The 25385-nt window shown below is 34.2% G+C and overlaps 1 protein-coding gene across 1 annotated transcript in view; it reads left to right on the forward strand.

Annotated features, from left to right (window-relative positions):
- LOC134264212 (dynein axonemal heavy chain 3-like) overlaps window positions 1-25385 on the forward strand; it is a gene marked incomplete at its 3' end in the record, with an annotated part of 48099 nt that overhangs the window by 16905 nt on the left and 5809 nt on the right. The window contains exons 6-11 of the mRNA XM_062746508.1: window positions 21387-21548; window positions 21816-21954; window positions 22293-22431; window positions 23646-23750; window positions 24426-24556; window positions 24761-24956. Of these exons, the coding sequence (XP_062602492.1) occupies window positions 21387-21548; window positions 21816-21954; window positions 22293-22431; window positions 23646-23750; window positions 24426-24556; window positions 24761-24956 (872 nt within the window). The remainder of the gene's footprint in view (window positions 1-21386; window positions 21549-21815; window positions 21955-22292; window positions 22432-23645; window positions 23751-24425; window positions 24557-24760; window positions 24957-25385) is intronic.

Genomic DNA, 25385 nt, shown 5'->3' on the forward strand with positions numbered 1-25385 from the left:
GAGTGATAAAATATTAGTTCCTGCATTTTTAGGAAATTCATGGTGAATAGGATTTCAGGCATAACACATAAATTTGATCACTTTATTCGAAAACGGTAAAGAAAAAACTTCCAGATACTGGGGAAAATAGAGGGGGGGGTTACTTGCAATTTTCTTTCGACGCAAGCTGGTATATGGGCCTAACTCTAAAACATTTGTTAATTTCGAATTCTCTTAAATTTCCATAAAATGTAAAATACATACTTGCATGTAGCTTTTACACTTAGACTAGAGCTTTTGTTTTAAAACTTTTAATTATAGAAAAAAAGATACTTGTAAATTGTTTACAGTTTTATATAGGTCTTACAGTTCAGGTGTTTGTATAATTTTGGATTTTCAATGCATTTCACAATTTATTCGCTAGTAAAACAAGGCGACTACACAAGATTTGAATACATAATAACCAAACAATACTTAGTAAAAATGATGAAGATAATAAGGAAAAAAATAGGAAAATACATGATTGTATTAAATTTAATGCGTTTTTAGTGTTGAGGATTGATTCCATCCTGAAAATTATACGCATATTTTCGCCCCGGCTTTGATTAGCAGTCGTGAAGAAAACGCATGTTCCCCCGAGTTGCAAATAACGTGCGCTAATACAACCTCTCAAGTTTTCCGCTAAACAATTTTATTTGTGATAACTTTCTTTCTGCGTATCATACCGGTAACTTTCATCGTGCGCTGACTTATTCTGATTGACTTTTATCAGTTTAGTAATACTTACAATATAAATTATTCCTTTCATTTGGTATTGTATTTAATTTTTCCTAGGGCATTACATACAACCACATCAGAGTTCAGACTAAAATTTAATTATAAAACATGTACGAGGTTTACATGTAATAGCATGCACTTTGTTTTAATCTACTTGATTCGTACAGACTTGAAGTCATTTGCAGAGAATTAAACGGGAAACAACGCAACGTTGCCTTTGTGACGTAGCTGATGTCATAATCAAATGTGCACAAAACAGCCGCTCGAATCGTCGAAATTGAGTACCAAAATTGATGACAAAAGCAAACCCGCGACCTACCTTAATGTGTCACAAAATATCATTTCACAATTATGGAATCGATTCAAACATACAGTTAATTCTCGATAAACCGCCACCTTCTGTAATTTAGAAATCATGGCGGTATAACGAATTTGGCGATGAATTGAATTTCCCATCTTTTAGAAAACAAGAAGTAGAGTTACCGTTCTTAGAAATACCATTTAGCGTTTCTATTTTTAATATTACATACACATGTATATAAAAACATATTTCTCATTGAAAGTACTTCAAGTAATTTTTTTTAATGTACAATTTCGCTAAAACAAAATGTGCAGTTTTGAAATAAAGACAAGTACATAAGTATGCATGTAAATCTGCACGTCTGATATTGAAAAAAAAACATGCTGGGTGGATCGTCGTGATATATTGCCGATAGTATGTAAAATTCATTCTTGAATAAATTCATTGTTTATGGCATCATTGTTAATGAAACGTTCACATTTTATACCGTATTTTTTCAGCAAACTTTGCATTGTTGAATGTAGAGATCATCAAAATAATATATCTTTATCGGCGTACTTTAACAACGACCGCTTTCGTGGCGAAGCCTTGACTAAATATTTTTATTAAACAGAAAACAAAATTATCATAACAGTTCATGTTAAAATTATTGTTTATTTTATTCTTGTTTAATTACTCAATTGCATTTACCTTGTCTGCCTTTGCATGCTTTACAACAGGGATAGCGTCAACCAATTAGCCGCGCTTCACTGACCACATGCACCTGTGGCGGTATATCGAGATAATTGACACTTCAAAATGGACGTTTGTTGTGAAAACAGGGTGGCGGATGGCGGTATGCGAATTTGGCGTTATAAAGAGAATTTTATATAGCAGGAAAAACGTTCTTGGGAAATCATGGCGGTATTGCGAAAATGGCGATGAATCGAATGGCGATAATTTGAGAACTGACTGTACTGGTACCTTTTCTGAGAGACATGTTCTGGTCGTCCGAGGTCAACCATGGCTCGTAAGGACCGTTATCTGGTCAATATGGCAAAACGGCAGAGGTTCCAGGGTGCTCTTAGGCTAAATACAGACTTTGAAACAGTAACAAGAGTGCGAGTAACACCACAGGCAGTTCGAAACAGACTCCATCCGAAAATTCCGACCAGCAGTCCGGCCCAAACTGACCCCAAACTGAACAGCCAGTCTCCAATGGACACGAAACCATGTCAATTGGCAACTGCGTCACTAGACCCCTGTTCTTTTTACAGATGAGACGCGCTTTTGTGTAGACTTTCATGACAGTCGTAGACGAGTTTGGCGTACGACCGGTGAACGTTTTGCAGATTGCTGTGTTGCTGAGCATGATCGTTTTGGGGGTGGTTCTGTGATGGTTTGGGGTGGTATCAGTATAACCGGAGAGACTGACTTGCACGTTATCGCAGGAAATCTTATAGGGATAAGATACCGATATGAGATACTGCATCCTATTGTCAGGCTGTACACAGGTGCTATCGGTCATGACTTTATTTTAATGGATGATGATGCTAGACTTCACAGGGCTCACGTCGTAACAGACTACCTGGAAAGTGAAACTATTGAGCGAAAGGACTGGCCCAGTCTTTCGCCTGAATTTAATCACATACAACATGCTTGGGACAAGCTACAGCAAGCCATTTCAGCGCGCCCAGTTCTCCTTAGTAACCATGAGGAGCTTTCTGCAGCACTCGTCGAGGAATGGGCTAGATTGTCGCAAATCTTCTTTCGGAGACTTATCCGCAGTATGCAGAGGCGTTGTCGCGCGGTTATTCAAGCACGGGGTGGTCATACAGCATATTGAACACATCAAAACACTGCGCAAACAGTTAAGGCTGAATTTTCCCTCCTTTACCAAGGGTGTTTTTCATTCTGTTTTGGGGGGTTGTGTGACAATTAATCCCAAAGCACGTTAACACTTTATTGATTTTTTGATAAACACAATAAAAATTGTTTGTTTAGTTGATAAAGATTGATATTATATAGTTATAAATAATGGAATATTTTGTTATTTGTTGTAAATTAAATAATTTATAAATCACGATCCTTAACTTAATTTGTCCAGTATAAATAATCATCAGCATTAAAAAATAGATATACTTGAAAATAAAGGAATTGAGATTTCTTCACTTCATTGCTTAGTCCTTCATTAACTGAAATTCACATTATGCAAGTATAGAAAAAAGTAGACTTGCATGTGTATTCCCAGTAATGCTCAAACTGACAGCTAAGTTGTAAAATCTCTTGGGTCTTACTTATGTGACAGAAAGTAAAATATACTTTGTGAACCCTATGTAGTCTGAAAAATCTGAGAGATTTTATTCGAACAGTAGTGAGAGATTCATACATCAAAAACTATTTCAAGTGGAATCTTATCATGAAAGAATACACCTGATTGATGTTTGGGGCCAAATTTTGCTACCATCGCTGTGTTGTTTGGATAACCTGTCACATAGTTTCTTCAGAAAGTTATCCATAACTTTCAAACATTGCATACTGTTTTTAATATCAGTGTAATTAATAACATAAGTTAAATATACAAGGCGTATATCAATAAAAAGTTAAGACGTGTGCAGAGATTTGTTAAAAATCTGTGAGTCAGATGAATTTTTCAGTTTCTTTAAAGATTGTTCTGATGTAGGTGTAAAGAAGATTTTTAAAAAATTATATAGTCTTGTGAATAAAATACATAACTATGTCTTAAATCTTCATTGACAGAAGTCTCAAAACTACTGTTTAAAAGCCTGAGATTGTTTTAGCCAGGAATTAGTAGAAAATGGAAAACAAGTTCAGCATTTGTCCATACAGGGATTAGGTGTGTTTATGTGATTTATTGCCTCTTAGACCTCATGGTAAAACTTGATAAGATGTGTTCTCTGGTATCACTTTTAGGCGATATTTAGATCATTGATGATCTACATTTGACTGTCACACATTCTTTAAGCTTTAAACATATATGTGGAATCCTCCCTATGCTAAATCTTTTTTCCTGAGGATGCATTTTAAACATTTCTTGGTAGGAGTATATGTCTTGTCATACATGTATTAATTGCAAGATGACAGAAGTTACAAATCCTGCACATTAAGGTTCATTGTCCCACTGACAAGAGAGATAACTCTTCATGGGAGAATTGTTTATTAACTTTCTATAAAATTTGTACAGTTTAAAGACCTTTTTCTGTCAAATTTTGTTCAGCAAGACAGGTATACATTTATATAAATTTTGTGCACTTTGAATATAGATAAGTTAATTTATTTTTTTTTTAATTAGAAAGAATTTTAAAAAAAGGATTAGTTTGTTGAAAGCAACATAATATATGAGTGAATGGTATGGTATACCTTAAGAATTGTGGACTGAATGCCTTTGCATTAATTTTTCTGGATATTTTGTGTGCCATATCTGTACTTGCATAACTTCACACCTTACCTAGACCAAACTTGCATAAATGATGCATCAAGGGATGCATGCTACTGGGTTTGCTTCAGATGCTTAATTTGACCTATCTTTTTCAGATTAGTGACCTGTTTTACTTTTTATACGCCCGTCTTAAGACGGGACGTATTATGTTATAGGCTTCATGTCCGTCCGTCCGTCTGTCCATTCCTGTCCGGCTCATAACTTGAATACTATTAAGCCTAGGATTATGAAACTTTGTCAACTTATACTTCTTGGGTAGACGGTGTGTCGCGCACAAAAAGTAGGTCGCTCTGACCTTTAATAAAGATGCTATAGCCAAATATGGAAAAATCCTGCCCGGCTCATAACTAGAAAACTATTAGACCTAGAGCTTTCAAACTTGGCAAACCTATACATCTAAAGTAGAAGGTGTGTCGCGGCCTATTTCAAGGTCACTGTGACCTTTAATTAAAGTGAATTTTTTTAAAAAACTAAGTCTTTTAAATTCTAAATTTCATAATCCTAAAAAATGTAAAAATATAGTTGTATGCTTATTAAAAAACGTTAAATTAAGTAAAAACTTATTTTTTCATTATATACTTTACAGCAATCTGTAACAAATGTTTATGCTTTGAGAGGAATTCAGTTTGTCCCATGGGCTTAATTATCAAGCACTGGTCAAGAAGAATTTTGATAGCAGAAATTTGCATGTCAAATTAGAGAGAAATTAATGAGTTTATTGTCAGGAGCTAAGAGCATCTCTAGATCTGAAGCAGCTGTTGTCTTAATTTATCTCTTGGGAGTTGGGCAAAAAGATGCTTGTGTTAATTAAGAGTTCTTGATGGCTAGTCCAGATAAAGATCTTTCAATTGATGTTCTAGTGTATGATTAAAACTAAATTAGTATTGTATAATATGATTAAAACTAATTATACATGTGTTCATTGAAAAAAACAAAAATTATATTTCAATTTTTATATATTTGCGACAAATTGCAGTCATGTCTCACTAGTATTATTTGTTATAATCAATCCCTACACTGTAAGTCTCATAGAGATGTATAATAAGAAATGGAAATTAGATAATTGAAATCTGTGTCAATCTGTTAATCAAGGCTACCTGGGTTTCTTGCATCCTAACCAATGTATGATTATTGAACAATATTTGACGGGCGTATCATGCTGTGGCGGGGCACTTTTTTAAGCTGACTGATTCCAGTGTAACTTTAAGCATTTGTTTGCCTAACCTAGACTAAACTTTGGGGATGACGCATTGTTGAACACCCTTACATTGTTTACAGATGCTGAATTTGACTTTATTTTAATTTTCTGGCTGATTGACTCAATGACATTCAAAATTTTTAGAACAAGTCCATTCTAAGAAATTGCAAGCCATTTCAGTCAAAATTGTATAAATGTTGCATCTAAGGATTTATTACAAGTTTAGTGTGGGACTTAATTTGTATTATTATCGGAACACTGGTTTAAGGTAGCTCTGTAACTTTTGACTACCCCTGTTTTTATACCTCTGTGTCATGCATTTAATGTTTTTAGTGGTAATTTTGAGCTTTAGTATATGTCTGACAAGATTTCCTTGGAGAAAACGCAATTAAACACATGCACATAAAGGAAATCAGAGGCAATATGTAGGTGTTGGTTTTTTTTATGGGTTTCCACCCAGAGTATATTAGTTCAGCCAGTCAAAAGTACATCCAACTTTGAGGAACACTCGAAAATCACCAGGTTACTACATACACTGGTGTGCATTTGTTTTTATAGCACAGGATTGTTTGCTGTCACCATATATAGATTTTCCTGCGTATTTATAAAAGAGAGTTATAGCTAGGACTTTTACTTTCATTTTATCATGTTTATTGCACTTTTTTGTAAAGGGATAGGTCGTAATTATAAGTATACATAAGACATGGAATGTACAGTTTATCTGCGAGAGAATTCTAAAGGATCACTTTGTATCCAATATCAGTGATTTGAGTCTTATGTTCAGCTTTGTCTGTTTATCCCTTTGTCCCTGGGTTCACCTTTACAGATAATTATGTCAATGGACAAAATGAGACTTTGTTAGTTCAACATCAGGTCAAGGTCATGATCAGGTCAAAGGTCAAATAGCTATTACAATCCTAAAGAAATTTGAGCTACAAGCTACCTTTATATTCACCCAGATCGATAGATCCAGGGCGTATATTGTTTTTGCCCTGTCTGTCTGTTTGTTTGTTTGTTTGTTTGTTTTGTCACGAACTTATCCTTCACCATAACTTTTGAACCATGAAAGATAGAGACTTCATATTTGGTATGCATACTCCACTAATTAAGCTCTTTCAAAAGACACCAAGGTCAATGACCTTCTGACCATAACTGTGGCCTATATGCTAAAAATAGCTTTTTTCTGCAAACTTTAACCTTCGCCATAACTTTTGAACCATGAAAGATAGAGAATTCATATTTGGAATGCATACTCCACTAATCAGGTTCTTTCAAATGACACCAAGGTCAATGACCTTGTGACCTTGACTGTGACCTTAATGCTAAAAACAGCTTTTTCCAAACTTTGTTGCCGCTGAGCGCATAGTGTTTCACAAACACATCTTGTTTCTCTAATGCATTTTCATTGTTTTTGTGGAAGTTGTTTGGAGCAAAGAAGAAAAAAATCATTTCTCAATGAAGTTTGAATTATTATTATTTGCTTGTCATGATAACAATATTTTGTTCCATGAGCGTGCAAGTTTAAAGATTTCTGTATTTTTATTCAGTCAATACAAATTACAAATGGCAGATATACCTTTGTATACCGTTGTCAGATTTGTGTATACCTGCAACACATGCTTTTTGAATTCGCTTGATAAGAAATATTTAAAGTGTCAGGCTATCTATGACCGAGCTCTCACTAATTGAAGTTTTCCGTTGATAAAGTTCTTACACCAGATTGACAGACAGGTGGTTAATATTCGAAAATCCCTTAGAAACGCTGCATTGTTCGGAACAGTGTAGACCCCGCCAAGGGTGGATTGTCGCCTCGCGTACAAAGACGCAATGGCGATATTCCTCATTTACCTTTTAATGAGGTGCGATATATTTTGAGAATTTTTAATTATTTCCCTATTGACGCGATGTGGTCTTTAGAGGGATTCACCTTTTCATTCATTGATTACAACACGTATACTGCGAGTTTTCAATGCATGTATTGGTGTTGCCCTGTAATAGTTCGGGTTTGTTGATTAAGTCATGCGGACTTGATCAATGTGTATTAAATATGCTATTATTAGCTGCTTTAGTAGACCTTTATAATGAATCTTCTCACGTATTAAGACATTTTTTTGGCAGGTTGTATAAAGAATGTTTTCTCCCATTGAAACAGAATTGACACTCTATCATCTAAAAGTCTTTTCACCAAGTATAAACCAGAATGATAGTGTTTTCATGAATTAGAATTGAGATTCTTCCTTAATAAAGGTTTATTATACTGAGGTTCACTCATGATCCCAAAGTTGTTGATATGAATTCTTTGAAGTTGATTTTATATGAAACTAATTTGTCAGGAACATATAAAGACATATATTTGGCATCTTAATGATAAACTTTTAAAAGTACAGTCAAACTTCAAAGGAACGATTGGTTTAAAACAATTTGTTTATATTTAATATAAGGACCCTCAAACTTTATAATTGCACACTAATAAAAGTTCAAATTTTATGCAGTTAAATTGATATATGTGCATTGCATTGAATTGATCTAAACATGAAAATGAGTTTATATCTATATATTTAAGTCTAATACTCAATTTGTAATTCATTCAAAAAGTTTTCTTCTAAATGATTTAATGGGCCAAACTGAATTAAATGAATACTTTATATTTACATGCATTTGATTTATGTTTATTGTTGCTTTTGTGTCTTCAAACATTTTTTCCTAATTTGAAAATGAAAAAGATAAACTTAATCATGTTAATGTTCATGCTTTTACATGTACAGGATGTAATTTTCTAAGTTTCAGATAAAAAAAAGTTATTTGTGTATAGCAGGTTCATAAATTCTTCAATGCATGATGGGATTATCAGTCTGTATTAGGAAAGCATAATACCCCTCCTACATCCCCCCCCCCCCCAAAAAAAAAATAGAAACGAATTTAAAACATTGTTTTCTTCCACAGAAATGATGTTTTGAAATTACATGGGGAGTGTTTTATATATGAGCTGGTATTTGTATGATATAAATATTAAATAGTCAGATTTAATTCATTTACAATGCACTTAGTTTGTTTGAAATGTTTTAATTTCAGTGACCTAATTTCGTCCCATTATTAGGCAGGTTTAACACACATTGTATGTTTCTAGTCTGTGGACAAAACTTCAGAGAAGATTAGAATTGTTATAGGCTTTTTAACCTGTCAGGCTTTAAAATGCTTGAAAATAATTCCATTAAAACTGCATTTAAAGGTCCATAAAAATTAATCTGTTTTGTAAATTTAAAAAGGAGGAAGGGATATTTAACGATATATCTTGTTATGCAGAAAGATAGTTTAAAGCTTATGCATGAATGGGGAAAGTGTTTGAAAGGTTTGCTGAATTAAATGTCCAATAAAAATAGACCCAAGTTGAAAACTCCTAGAATAAAATTGCCGTTAGATTATTTTATGAACATGATGAAATATATGTCTCTCATAGGATTAGTGTCAATTTACTTTTTTACATTATCGGTTTTGCATAGTCATTCAAAGAATTAAGTACGTCAGTTATTATACAGAGGCCCAGTATTTTCCGTAATTTAATATACAGGTTTACCAAGATATAAAATCTATTTGCATATACTAGAAGATTGGTAGTTTTAAAATATGCGAAGCAAAATTTCTAAACTCTGTTTATTAGACGTATACACCACGTTTAAAGATCCGTTTTTTCCGGAAATTGCTAGTTTTTCCACTATTTTCAACAGATATTTCTAAAATTGAAGTAGTGCACATCCCTCGAGCAAAATAAAACACATATATTTATGCCCCCCTTCGAAGAAGGGAGGGCATATTGCTTTGCTGCTGTCTGTCGGTCGGTCGGTCGGTCGGTCTGTCGGTCTGTCGGTCCATTTAGTTTCCGCTCATTTTCTTCATAACCGTTGCACATACTGAAATGAAATTTGGTATACAAGTATATCACATGAATATCTAGGTCAAGTTCTGTTTCGGGTACGGTCGCACCATAATTGACAGAGTTATGCCCCTTGGACTTAAAAAAATTCCAATTGTTTGCAGTTTCCGCTCATTTTCTTTGGAGAGGTTGCACATATTGAAATGGAATTTAGTATACAGATTAGTCAGAAGAATATCTAGGTCAAGTTTTGTTTAGGGTACAATTAAGCAATTTCGACAGAATAATGCCCCTTGGACTTAGAAAAATTCCAATTATTTGCAGTTTCCGCTCATTTTCTTTGGAGAAGTTGCACATATTAAAATGGAATTTAGTATACAGATTAGTCAGATGAATATCTAGGTCAAGTTCTGTTTTGGGTATGATCGCACCATAATTGACAGAGTTATGCCCCTTGGACTTAGAAAAATTCCATATTTTTGCACTTTCCGTTCATTTTCTTTGGAGAGGTTGCACATATTGAAATGGAATTTAGTATACAGATTAGTCAGATGAATATCTTGGTCAAGTTCTGTTTTGGGTATGATCATATGATCACACCATTTTTGACAGAGTTATGCCCTTTTGGACTTAGAAAAATTCCAATTTGTGGGGGAGGGGGGCATAAGTGTTTTACAAACATCTCTTGTTCAAAACATTTTGATGAAAGACGGATAAAAACAGGGATAAGATTTTGCTCGAGGGATGTGCAGTATGTTTATTTTGACTTAACATTACTATTTCCGGTGGCGGATTGAAAGTTCATCGAGAGGTGTAATTTTATTTATGTGAAAATTATATGACCATAGTTCATAAAAAATGTTAATAAATTAATATTCCATGCATCGGCAATATATTTATTTTTCATGTAAGTCATTTGTCAAGAAAAATAGCATACAAACTGGAAAACACGAAAGGATAATAAGGCGGATGACGATGGGCCCTGCGATGTGTAGGCCTGCATCTGACAAATATTTCCAGTAAGGATAAAGAACCAATGGAAACGCTCAATAGAAAAAAAAATTCAATTGATTAATCTTATAAGCACAGAAGAAGAAAACGGGTTTGTATTTTATGCAAAAGGTATAATTTTATTTTAGAAACTGAGAGAGTTCATATCTACCATCAGCAGATGTGAATAAATTACGTAATAACGCAAAGATGACGTCACAATAGATCCCGTTTGATTTTCTTATCATTTATTTTTTTTATTCAAAACACTTACAATATAAAATATGATAACCCTTTGCAAATCTGTTCAAATTAATCAATATTCTGAGGAAATACAATGTTGCATTCTCATATAAAAACACATGTATATATGTACGTTACGGATAAAATATATCCTTCCCACAGTCAGATGGTTAATATAAAAAAAACGATACTCTGAAAATGTTGATCAATATTTAATTTCACGCTCTGTATTTGTTGCTTGTTCCTTATTGCACCTCTAGATAAACTTTTTGATGCACCAGTCTGTATATTAAGAGATGTTTATATTCCCCGATGAATTAAGGGAAAAAGGCCTATACTTCACCTGGTATTATTTTTATACAATAAAGATTGCTACATAAACTAAAATCGACTGTCATTACCGGCCGCCAGGAGGCGGTCGGTTATATGATATGAAAGTTTGAAGTCTCTGTGCGTTTCTGCGGAGTAAAACAATTTAAATAAAAATATTTAACATTAATATAATAGTATATTAAAAAGAGCGTCTAAATGTTTAACAAGAACGCACAATAAACATAAGATTAATTTTTTAAATAAAAAATGAAGTAAATATTTCATCCAATCCTGATTGAGAAACTTAGACATGTTTGATGTGCGGAGAAAATCAGGACGTGTTGGCATAGTCTAAAGGAAAGACCGCGTTATGTATATTGCACAATTTTACTTTCTCCATTTAAACAGGATTTGTTGTACGTATTTATTTTAAAACGACGTGTACACATGTACAAATATAAAAATTTTCAAAAATATGGTTAAATGTTAATTCATCAAAACACCTAGCAGGCTATAGAATATTACAAGATTTTGCCCTTAGCAGACGAGGATAGTGCACGTTTTACAATGTGCCAAGAATTTTCCCGCTTCAACTCAAAGAAACCGAAAGAGAAGAAATGTAGTGGCGGATCTAGAGGGAGTTTAGTTTTTTTCCTCCAAGAGAGAGCAAGGAGCCCCACATATTTGTTGCGTTTTTATTAGATTAAAACTACACTGCATATCTAGTTGTAGATTACATTAAACTTTAGTTTTAAACTTTTAATGTAAATGCCTCTTAATTATACAGGCCCACGGTTTGTTGACGCAGAGGACCAGGGGTACTTTGCTTATATCAGTCTAGACGAACTCCAAAAACGGCGTTAACGGAAGTGAGAATTTGAGTCTAGAAAAGACTCCGAAAAAAGAGTCCCGCGCATGCGCAGTTATATCAAAACACAGTGAAAAGTCGTGAAAAGTGGGCTCTTACAAAAAGTGCTTTTGCAAAAAATTGGATTACATTACAATAATGTAAGTACTCAGAAATGATTAATAATAAATGGTTTTAGAGAACGTATTTGTTAGAATTTTGATTTCATGTGCAAATAGTTTTTAATTTCAAGTCAAAGTTGACCAACTTCGAGGTTCAGCCAGACATCGTAGAAGTAGGATACAAAATACAAATTAAATAGTCGCAATCTTATGAAAACATCTCTGTGGTTGATAATTTGTTTGTAGTGACTAAGTTAGTCATTTTAGAACTACTTTTACTGATTTTAGAAGTTTATTTTGTAAGTAAGGAACGCTGGCGAATTTTCAGTTCGAATTTCCTCTGTTTTTCATGTCTATCGTGTACGAATTAATTTCAGCATGTTTAGATCACCAATGAGCAACTGCATTGTAAATACATCTTACCAATAATTAAAAAGTACTGAATTGATGATTTTAATCATAAATAAGAGTCGATCAGGTGACAGTTACATGAGAATCAATTCAGTTTCCACATTTCCTCCGAGGCTTTTTTGAAGAAAGTTTTCGTTTCAAGTTAGATCAAATACAAAGAAAAATAAACGTTTGGGAATTAAATATATAATAAAAGGGGAAAATGTGTAAAATTGAACAATGTTGTAACTGTTAAACATTGACCGAATTTTTACCTATTTGTAATATTATTTCGTCATATAATCCTATATGACATCTGAATATTGAGAGCGTTAGTGATGTTATCACCATCGCTATATACCAAATGTTTTCACATATGATTAGATATAATCATGAAAACATTTTTAGAATTATAATCTATGAGTTTAAGAACTAAAAAAATCATTCTTTTAAATAACGGTTAAAAAGTCTTCTCAAATCGAACCTGTAAATATCTCTGCTCTGCCGCCAAAGTTGTGCGGTTTTTCATAAAAAAAAATACGATATATAATTAAGTGTCTTAGAAATAAAATTTAAGCATCTTTATAGTAGGAATGGCATCAAATTTAAATCAACGGGACAATAAATAAATTAATTCTTACCGACTTTATTGAATCCCGGTGTCGTACGTATATCCCAAATCACTATCATGCAAGAATACAGAGCGATAAATAAGCCAATAACCACTGAATAATTTAATGGGTACAATTATTTATTCAACAAAAATTGAAATCCAGTCACAGTTTACTAAATACAGCCATTATTCAGTCGTATTTGTGGAGAAAGCGAACGACAACCCATCGTTTGTTTACATCGGAAGCCATTTTGCCGCAATGCATGACGGAGCCAAAGACTTCTTTTTTGGAGTTCACGCCGTTTTTGGAGTTCGTCTAGACTGTATATATACATGTAATACTGAACATGCATTATATAATTAAGAAAATCATGCAATGTCGTGCACAAGCGTTTAATGTCACGAGGATATATATTAACAGATAAATATAAGATATTTTAAAACAGATCACCATTTCAGTCTTTAGTTGCTTCATAAAAGGAACAATTAATTGGTTTGCGGCCGATTTTTGACGCTTGCGTCAATATATGTTTCTTGTTAATTATCTGTCAGGGATCCTGAAACGTCAATAGACGACGGAGTTGGGAGCGACACATAAGTTAAAAAGAAAATTCAAACACAATTTTTTGGGGGGGGGGGGGGGCAATTTGGATGAGGGGGGTTCGCTGAAACAATTATTGTAAAAAATAGGGGGGGGGTCGTATTGCAAAGAAAAAAAATACTTAGCGCGGCGGCCCTTATAGATATAACGGTATTGCCACTCCTGACCAGTCCAAATTTTCATCTAATGTTTTTGTGTCTGGGGAAAATAGCTGTAACACATTTCAGACATACTGTTCTCTTTGATATAAAAATAAATAAAAATAAACATTTAATAAACTTTGTTCTCATTAATCCGTATCCATTTGTAAGTTTTCTTCATCATCTTGTAAAGGTATATTTTCAAGTATACATTTATTGTAAACGAGTGTTGTGCAAAAAAGTTCAATTAGATTTAAATACAATGTTAACAAAGTACATGTATATTCCTGTAATTCCGAAAATTCTTGTTGTTAAGCCATATACGCGTGCAGACTAAATAAAATTAAACAGATCTTTCTATTTGTTTTGTTACCTTATATAAAGATCGGAATTCCTGTAAATTACACAATTTAAATCAATCGCGTTTCATAGATACTCAGTATCACAGATTTAAATAATAACCTATATATTTATTACCGGCTCGGATAAAAACTATCAGACACAGTTTAAAAGTCAATTTAACCCACATTTAGCTTTAAAATTTAGTTCGACTATACATTCTCAATCAAATTAAAATGACAACTTGTTCCTGTGAAGTTATTTTTCTAATCAGAAATATACAAAAGAGATTTACAAGTGTTACACACTTGCGGACCCCGTGCGAACCTGAAGCGGACCCAGAGAGCGAATTAACCCGGGGTGCGCTCCGGGTTCGCTCTCTGTTAGGTTGTGTTCGGTCGGTACTGTATTAACAGGCACGTACTGTAGCATCGTTTTTGAAAAAAAGGGGGGGGGGGGCAGCCAGAGATTTTCTTTTACTCACCTGGAAAAGTTGACATGCCAAAATACAACGTTGCCAAAACTCGAAATTCCTATTTCGTGGGCGGTGGGGGTAGAGGCCAATTTTTTTTCCAGGTGCCGACTTCTTTCAGTACCAATTTTTTGGCATACAATACTACAAATCCCTTACATCACTTTACCGTAGTAAAAGCTTGGGGCCGACCAGCTTTTCAATAAACATTTTCAATAGTAAAAGTAATGTTGGTAAATAAAAGTGCCCCCCCCCCCCCCTCGTTGCAACATATACGTGCCTGTATATGTTATGTCAATGGAACATAATTAGAAATGACATATCGATGGTTTACCTCTCGCGAATTTTTCACTCAAATGAAGACGCCACCATTTGCCATGAAGGGCAATCTGATTAAAATCAGATCTCTTTTTCGCTCCGAAATTCTGATAGTCGCAAGGTGTGCAGCAACTATCAGAATTTCGGAGCATAACAAAGATCTGAAATAAAAATTGAACGCAAGTCGTTAAAAATACCAAAGTTAGATATATTTGCATTCAGTAAAAAATGAAGGCAGATCAGTCTGCAATAAAAGAAAGTGCATCACTTGTGATCCAAGACAAGGGGGAGGTCGGGGGGGGGGGGGGATGGGGTTACTATCCATGATTCAATAATGCTGAAAATCCTATCGTAAGGGTAGATTACTGATTTCACGCGACTTGTCAGAAGGAAAATTTTCAATGCTAATTATTAACAAAAAAGACATCGCAGCTCTTTTGAATTTTTTTGCATATCCTGATGTTCTATTTTTGTAAAGTTGAAAAAAATATGTTTACGTATACATATGTATTCTCATAAAGAAAAAGCCGAAACTGAAAATTGTGTTAAGTTAATTTATATACATGGTACTGTATCAACAGAATTCAAATTAATATAGCCGTCTTTATTATAAGAACCATCATAATAATGCACGAACAATATTTTATGCAGTTAATTCATGCATGTATAATGTATGTCCTCGTGTTTATTTTCTATTTACAAACTTACACTGTATATACACACAAAAAATCAAAGTACTCAAAAGTACTGAAAGCCGGGCTCATTTACAGGGTAAAGAACAAGGACCGTGGTAACAGTTTAAAATCAAGTTCAGACGTTTGGAGGATATGTTACACACAAAAATATCTCAATGGCATGTATGTATACATGTAGTATTAAAAAGTTTTAAAAATTAAATAAAATATAGCTAGAAATTAACAGCGTAAAATATTTATCACATGTATCGTTTCGGGGTAACCGGTTTTATATACAAACAGAAGTAAATAAACACCGATGCAGCAAGATTAATTAAGGTCAAACGACTCTGCACTGATGTGTCCTCAGCGGGGAGTTTTGCATTAATGATGTTCCCTGCATTTGTGTTAGCCTGATAGTACAACCTTTATTTATAGAATATGACGCAGACAGGGTTACCTGGTGGAAACCTTTCGTACCTTTTGAATTGCTTTGTAAAATATTAGTCAAAGGAGCCAGGAAAAATATTAAACAATTTGAGTTGCGTCAAGCGAAAAGGGACCTTCGTGACATAAACGTAATTACGTCACAATAGCGCTTCAAAGACGTGACGTTGCGCCGGTGCGTTTGTCGATAAAAAAAAGTTTCATACGATAACGCTAAACAAAAATTTATTTGCGTAATACAGTTAAAAAATAGACACGCCTGTAACTGTCCGAAAAAAAAAAATTGTACAATGTCGTCAATTTATAGATTTACTGGTTATTTTTCCCAAATAGTGTATTAACTAATTTAATTTTTGATAGTTCATGAATGGCCTTATTAGAAGTGAAAAATGTTCATGAACAAATCCATGTACATGTACGTGTTTACCTCAGTAAGCTCTGAAGGAAATCGCGTCATTGGCATTTCCGGCTGAGCTCCAGACTCTACAGATAAGTGGTCTCCTGCATTTATTTCAATGTTTTTTTAGGGGGGGGGGGTACATATTACACAATCCAGGTTGTATCTCCGTTAGTCAGAAAGGTCCGAGAATTGGCGGCTCAATGCCCAAATTTTGTTATCAGAGATTAAGTAATCGAATCAAGTTAACTGATACTAGCATAGTTGCAATAGCATTTTGTCAATACATAGAAAAAAAACATGAATGCAGCAGCTAGGAAACTGTCTGTAGCAATGTCATAAAGGATGAAGTGGCGAAGCCATACGGACTTCTGTATCTTCTCAACATCGTCACCTTTGGCGCAGCACTCTGAGGTTTGAAAACTGACGTAATAAAATGTGAAAATAATCAATAGTTGTCATTTTCAAAACTAATATGAAGTCTTGTATTCATTGCCTAAATTTATTGAAATTAATTAAAACTAAACACGGTGACTCTGGGTTAAGCTGATGTTTATAACTTCAAGTCGAAAATTATGAGAGATGATTTAAAGTCAGAGTAATGTACATTAGTCTTATTTTCTGATTTGAAGTTTCCTAATTATGTTTAAGGCAAATACAGTAGTTCCAGACATTTTGAGCTTATAATCCTGCATAATTTTTTTTATTTAAATGGTTTGTTTACCCCCCCCCCCCCTACACAAAAACACACGTTTTTTTGGATGTGCTTATGTTCGTTTTATATTACCGGGGTACTACGGAAAGGGAAGCTTTTCAAGGATTAATTCCGATTTTTTCCGTTATTCTCTCACTTGATTTTTTTGTTTAATTAATTTATTTTTTTTTTGTTTCGCTTGTGCTTGTTCACTTTCGTTTTTACGTATTAATTTACTATCAATTTATTTTTTTTGGCCATAGCCAATTTGATAATACAATTGTACATGCACCACCCCCCCCCTTTCCTAAAAAAAAACAAACATCGCTCCTATATTTGACCAATTTATTAAGTGCCGAACTATTGCTTTGTAATCCACATCATCAGTCAAGTGGTTATGAGTTATTTTGTTTTTCAAACAGTATCTCAATGGTTCCTTTTCTTTCTCATACACTGTAGATGTATTTGCAGAGGATCATGAGAATTCATATCTGGAAGCTGTGCAACCACTTTGTTAATGTTGCCATAGACCTATCTCAATTTACACTGAGATTGTGAAATCAATGATTATTTACACTTGTGCATGTTGTGACCTCTTAATAATATTGTCTGATGACTCCTTTTTTTTTTATCTCTGTTAAATAACGTACTTTTATAACGCCCTTTCCCACAAATGAAGATGCTTTCTATATGTGTCTGTTTACTGCATATGATTTTAAAAATATAAAAAAAATTTTCAATCGGGTATGAGAGAAATTTTGAAATTTTTATTTTAAGAATTACAGACCCTGTCACAACCTGACTTTAAGAATAAAAAGTTGGATTTGAAAAAAAAAATTAACTACGTTTTGTAAATAATTTCCTATAATCATCATTAATTCGTGACTTAATTTTTTTTTTTCTATCTAAAGTTCTTTTTTTGGATATCACTCGGAGCTCCTCGGATGGCTCGTACCTGTTTGAATGGAGTGAAGCGGAGTCAGCCGAGGATTGTCGATTGTACACATTATGCATAATAAAATAATGCTGAGAATAAATTGAAAAGAAATTTCTTCCGATGGCAGCCTGTATATGTATATTATATTGTTTGGATTTTCAGGGGATGAGGCCCATGCATTTTACACCATTTAATTAAACTGATTATTTACATGTACATGTATGTATCTGTGTATCAACTGTTTAGATTGTACAGTTAGAATGTCATCCAGTACCAGTGATTTGATCAATAAAATATTGCATGAAACAACGTACTAACACCTGATTGGGTGGCAGTCCCCAGAAGAAAAGCTTATACATACGTTAATTATATATTAACGATTTTAGTATACCCGGTACTCTAAAAGTATGAATTCAATGTCTGACTTTTAATGTTGTCCAACTGATTGTTTTCCATCAAGTCTAGGTATATACATAACTTGGGTATTTTTATTGGTATTCTTTAGTGCTGAACAAATTCATTTCCTTAAAATTTTTAACATGAGGATAAAATACAATATTTTCTCTTTACAAAATTGCACGACATACGATATTTATTTTAGCAAAATTTAAACAATCGCAAGCACCGAAGTAACGTGTCTTTGTTCCAAGCACAACGTGCCGGGCTCATTTTTGAAGAAGCCCCCCCCCCCCCCTTCCCCCGTTTCCCCAATGTACAAAAACTTTATTTCTTTAAACTGATATATAGTTAAGTCCTTAAGTCATAATTATTGATACAATGTTTGTACCGGAATATTTTATTTAATTTTAGTATCTAATGTTTGTACCGGTATATTTTATTTAATTTTAGTATCTAATGTTTGTACCGGTATATTTTGTTTAATTTTAGCATCTTAAATCACTGTCATATAGGCAAGTAGCAAAGTTAGAAGGGGGAATAAAACAAACACGTTTAATCTTATTTGAATTGGAGGATATTTCACATTTCAATATAATTTTCAATTGAAATAAAATAATAGGACATCGTTTTTGAAAGAAGTATGGAATAATTGATAAGTAAAAAAAATAACATTGCCTGAAAGTTGCACACCACCCACCCCCTAAAAACATTTGTTCAGGGAAGTACAATTATGTCATTCCCACAAAAAATACATGTAGGTACTGGTTAAGGGTTTGTTTTTGTGGAGGTGATTTGCCGATTATAACGAAAGGGAAATAACAATTAATACTTTGACCGGGATCAATCCTTAAGACCCCACTACATGAACATAATTATTCATTTTACTCCCTTGCAAGCAATCGTAAATACTCGGTCATTTCTGTGAACGTACATGTACTGTTATTTCTCTCTTAGAAAATATCCGTGTTGTTACGAATGCCTTGCGAGATAACTGCAGAGTAGGAACTTGTTTGGTTTTGTATGGTCAGGGGTCTATCCCCTTGTAAAGGATCCTTTCAAATATCAATTTTTCAGAGATTAAAGCGTGCTTATGTTCATATTGTAGAAAAAAAAATGAGATGGCGTCGTTGAATATATTATTCTTTGAAAATGTACAACTTATATGTACTTTATTATTTCAATATTGGCCTACATATAGACAAAATTAAGGGTTTTTTTTCAACAGCCTTATCGCTATTTAACAGTGTATATGATCAAAAAAATGCTAAAATTTGGGGAAATAGATATTGAAAAAACTTAATACATGCAGAAAAAATAATTTCTAACTAATACAAAAGGGTTATTTAGTAATAATAACGTTCCAAATATCAATAACGTTATGTGACGTTATTCAACGTTTTATAGCATTATCTTGTTAAAATTGCATTGCTTTCATCTTGAGTTTTAATTAGAATTTAGAAGGTATATAATAAAAAATTTGGTATCAAAGTATTCAGAAAAACTAGCTCTTTCAGAATCGGTAAAAAAACTATTTTCGAAAATTTTGTCACGAAGGTCCCTTTTCGCTTGACGCAACTCATTTAATATTTTGATAAAAATATTCGATTTACTATTTCTTAAGGTGTTTGAATGGATTTTGTTTTCTCAACAGCGGCTGGGCGTACGTACTATATTTTTACTCGTAAACTCAATTTGGCGGTGAAGAAGCAGCATTTCCCGTTGCTCACGGTCGCAATAGCCGGGCATTGCTCTACGAGCAATGAGCCCGCCTAAAAATTGAATAAAAGAAAAATATACCGTTTATTCAGAAATTTAAGATTTAATCGTGAGCAAAAAATTGGAATAATGGACCTCAAGCTAAAAATTTTGTTCCATTGACTTTCTTGATGAATCGTTTTCTCGGAAAAAGTAGCAAAATCAATGACCAACAATATTTCCAGTAAAGACAATTAATTTTTAAATTCAGCGAAATTTAAACTCGCTCCATATTTTAAGAATAGCTCACAAAGGAAACAGAAGAGTATAAGCTAAAGCTTTTTTTCAGTTCAAAATTTATTTTTATTTTTATTTTTATTTTTTTGCGCTGTATCGGGATTAAACGTTCAAAATCCGATAACGTCAAGTTGACGTCATAACGTCATTGCGTTATTTTCTTACGAAAACTACCTATATTTAAAGAGCTCTCTTGGAGAATTGGTTTGAGATAATTACAAAAATTAAAATGACTTAGGAAGTGGTCATTCTAGACATGTTTCAAGAACAATTTCATTAGATTTTGGGACAGGGCGGATTTTTGATCATACCGTACTTTCTTCTTTGTTCAAACTTTTCTTTTGTGCAAAGCCGACTTCAATCTATACTTTCCTGAATTTGTTAATACATTTTCCAAATCATTTGTGGGGAGTGCACTTGAAGCTTGAGATGGTGGTTTATGTTATAATAAATGTAAAATTTTTTACTTCAACCATCACAGTCCCGAACTTCCAAAATCTTTTTTTTTCTCCTTTGTCAGCTGCTAACCTCAAGTGAGGTTGGCTCGGCTTCCTGATGTTGTAAAATGACAACATTTGTCCAAAATCCAGTTATCTGTAGCCACGCCACTGTTCTTGATAAAAACCACTCAAATTCTCCACTGTTGTCTATCACCTTGAAAACATCCCACTGTTTCATATAATTATGAGTTGCATAATTTGAATATTTTGTATTATCCTAGTTTAAAAGAAAACTTTTATTCCTATCACATTTGAGTTCTAGCTATATTTCGTTATGAAGAGTACTGTATTAAATTAGCATTTGTCTTTAGTTAGTCATGTGTATTGTCCAAGGCTCATGAAACTTTGTAAATTAAAGTCCTTTTTAACTAATTGTTGATTAATTTGTAAACAGGGAGTCACAGTCTGGCAGACAGCTCCACACAGAGGAATGGACATGGACAGGACAGCACGGTCAGTGTGGACGAGACCACGGACAGTGGACGGCCGCACTCAGTATTCGCCCCCGAGATGTCACAAGTGGACGAAAACTCAGAAAAGGATCTCAACGAAGGAGGTACTCTAGTTTTATTCTTCATGATTTTAAAGAGAGATCATTATTAGTAAAAGTTGTCATCAAATTTTATTTTCATCCTTTTTGGCATGTGGGCGAATTTGAAATGGTTCAATTCAAAGAAGAGGGCAGTATTTTATAAACTCAACTGTTTGAGAGTGAATTTAAAATGGGCAAAATTGTTTCTAGGTACTAAAAAGCAAAAATAACATAGGGTGAAAATAACTCTGTTCAAAGTAAAGCATTCTAAGACTTCTATTCTTTCTACAGATGATGAAGCTGAGCTGGCGGGTTATTTAGGACACGATGACTACACCCGCTCTATACTCACGGTGGAGTTCCCTCCCTTTTACTTCTCCACTCATGGCTTATCTCGACCCAGCACCCCAAAGGAAGAGGACCGGCCAAGGTTAACTCAGTTGTTGTCACATGAATAAAATTTTAATCTCAGTGCTAAAAATAAATAATCTTGAAAAACTTTTTTTCATGAGACCTGAAATACATACACATTTACTAAATCTTGTAAAATATATATAAATGTTATAGTCTTAATATTTAAACTCATCTGGGCCAAAGAAAAACTTTGAGGTTAAAATACATTAAAAAATCCAACTAATTTTAGAAAAAAAAACATGTAAAATTAAAGATATTAAAATTTACCACAATTTTATTTAACATAATTATATTAAACTATATAAATCATAACCAAAGAGATGAATAATATACTATTAATGTTCCATTGAACAGGTATTATCAGCTGATTGAGAAAGCCATAGAACCCAACATGATCAGTCCCGTGGAGACCGAGACGGTCCAGGGAATCTTTGAACTGGTTCCTAAAACCCTCCGACAGGCTGTACCCAGCGCCAAACGCAGGTTTCTCAGGGTAGGTTTATGTAAATACTAAGGTTTTTAAGGGTATTGCATAGACTTGTATTTCATTAAACACTTTTTGAATGTTTTATTTTCTCTGCAGTTTGTTTTATATATATGAAGTTCAGATAAAAATGAAGTATATGCAGGAAGTCAGATATTGAAAATTAAATAATTAAATTAAAGTAAACCAAATTTTATTGGTGTGCAAGAAATTTTCTCATGGTTCACGAGAGCCTATAGTCATTGCGAATAATTCAATATTTCTTGTCGTGATCAGGTCCTTAAGATCTCTGTCTATAAACAACAGATCAAAAAAAAGGCATGATCCAGGGTTGTGGTTAACCATTTACATCCTAGGAGCCATGTGGGCCCCTTACTTTTCAAAGTTTAGGGGCCCACAATGTGATTTACGGGCCCACATACCTCATCAACAAAATATTTGAAAATGCTGCTTTTCTAAACCGCCACATTATTGGTTTCACTAGGGCATACGTCTAGGTCACGCAAGTGCTTGTATCGTATACAAATGTAATAGTTTGCACGCGACACCAAAAGTCATGGTTAACATAGTGTTTGTTATGAAAAAAGGAAGGGGATTATAAAAATACAAACAAAGCACGGTCATGTTCCGGGAACAAGACGCTCGCCATGTGGGCAATCAAATTTTGATTTCTTCATCGCCCACTTGAAATTTTAATCGCATGGGCGAGTGGTTAACCACAACCCTGATGATCACTAAAATTTATTGTCGTAAACGATACCCCTGGTAAATCACGAATTAAAGATTACAGTATGCAGTGCTCTAGAGCGTCTGCTCTAGAGTCGCGAAGTAAGGAGTCAATCCTTATGTCGCGGGTTGGAATCCCACTGTGGGACGTGGAGGCAGACCCTTTGGATGAGACCATATAAACAGAAGCCCCGTATCGCAGTAGGTGCTGGCATGAAAAAGATCCCTCACTGCTCAAAGGCCCTGAGTGCCGAGCATAGGACAAAATTTGTAGCTCTCCACTGGCAAGTGGTGGCGTCTCCATATGAGTGAAATATTCTTGAGAGGGATGTTAAACAACATACTATCAATCAATCCAACTAAGTCTCAATTTGACAATGACAGGTACTCCATTCAAAAAGAGAAACTTTGGTCATTATTGAAATAAAAAAGGCATAATGTAGTTAAGGGGATCGGTTGTTGCTGAAATAAGTATGAAGAGTGTTTTTATTTTGTAGGAAATGGAGGAGGATAGAAGACTAGCCCTGAAGAAAGCCATACTGGACTACATCTTACTGGACTCAGCAGAACAGGACAGACTGGGGGTCCCCATACCTGTCAAGGTGAGCAAGCTAAAATAAAAAAGGGGGGTCAGCAGAAAAAGACAGACTAGGGGTACCCATACCTGTCAAGGTGAGCAAGCTAAAATAAGGGGGGGCTCAATGGAACAGGACAGACTATGGGTTACCACACCTGTAAAGGTGAGCAAGCTAAAATAAGGGGGGGGGCTCAGTGGAACAGGACAGACTATGGGTTACCACACCTGTCAAGGTGAGCAAGCTAAAATAAGGGGGGGCTCAGCAGAACAGGACCGACTGGGGGTACCCACACCTCTAAAGGTGAGCAAGCTAGTTAAAGGGTTAAAGGTAAAGACAATGCAAAACAGGACAGACTAGGGCCCAGTACCAAATAGTAGTCAAAAATTGAAGTTAAATCTGTTGGAGTTGAATGGAAGTTAAGTTTAAAAGATGAAGGGAAAAAGTATGACTATTTTGTTATGTAATGTGCCATTCAGTAAGAGTTAGAAAGTGATTTATGCATAATGAACCTCCTTGGATTTCAAATTTTTTAAGCCAAAGTTCAACTATGCTCCTTTCACTCTCAGTATTTAAAATTTTAGTTGCAACTTTAACTGAAAAAAGATTCCTCATTTTGCAAGAGATAGTATCTGACATACATGTAAGAACCTACAAGTAAATTGCCCTTTTAACATTTTGTGGATTTTGTGTCTGTTGCAGCCCTCCAACTCAGCAGGCAGACACCAGTACCCCTGGCATGAGATGGTCAACAGAACTCGAGATTTTATGAAGAATGACCTGTTTATCACCCATCCTGTCATGTACACCATTCTGTACCATTTTCAAACAAAGTATGTAATAATATTTAACTGCAAGCAAAATTAAAATGTCATTTGCTTTGCCTTATTTTTAACAGTTGAATCTCCTGCAAAAGAGTCTATAACTTAAATTAAAAATTAACATCGAATTAAGCAAGATTTTTGAATGCACAACATAGGGATTAGACAAGTTGCTGGCTTCACAAACACATATTATTTATGCTATGTGTCTTTTAGATATGGAGACTTCAGACTTATCGATATTCCTCATCTGAGAGAGGTCATGCCGCTAACCATGGAAAACTTCTACAAGAATGTCAAACAGTCCAGCTTGGCTGCCGCGGAGAGGCTGCGGTACGAGTGGCTGCCGGAGGTCTGCGAGATCGTGGATAGCCACCGCGACACAGTGGAGGACTGGATGCCACAGGATTCAGTAAGTTAGAAGGGTGGATCTAAGATTTTTGATGCCCCAGGATTCAGCAAGTTTGAAGGAAGGTCTAAGGTTTGTGAAGTTGCAGGATTTAGCAAATTTGAAGATATTTTTGGTATCAAAATAATACCACTTTTGATGGGTTCTGAAGCATTCTTGATCATTTTTATTAAATATTAAATGAGCAATATATTGCTTAAAACACAGATTAAAGAACATGAGAATTTTTGTTTCAAACTGATATTTTAAAGGTTAGAATATTTTATAAGGGTGTGCTATATTGCAACCAAGATACCTGTATTTCAATGGACTGAAGTTAGAGAGAATGCGTTTGTTAACAATTCAAAATACTCTCAATTTCAAGTACATGTAATAAATTGAGGGCGTATATTACACATGCTTCTCTCTAAAAAGATTCTGTATCCGTTTTTG

The sequence above is a fragment of the Saccostrea cucullata genome, unplaced genomic scaffold (assembly GCF_032062105.1).
Source record: "Saccostrea cucullata isolate Sc308-1 unplaced genomic scaffold, CSIRO_AGI_Scuc_v1 ctg565, whole genome shotgun sequence".
Taxonomy (NCBI): domain Eukaryota; kingdom Metazoa; phylum Mollusca; class Bivalvia; order Ostreida; family Ostreidae; genus Saccostrea; species Saccostrea cuccullata.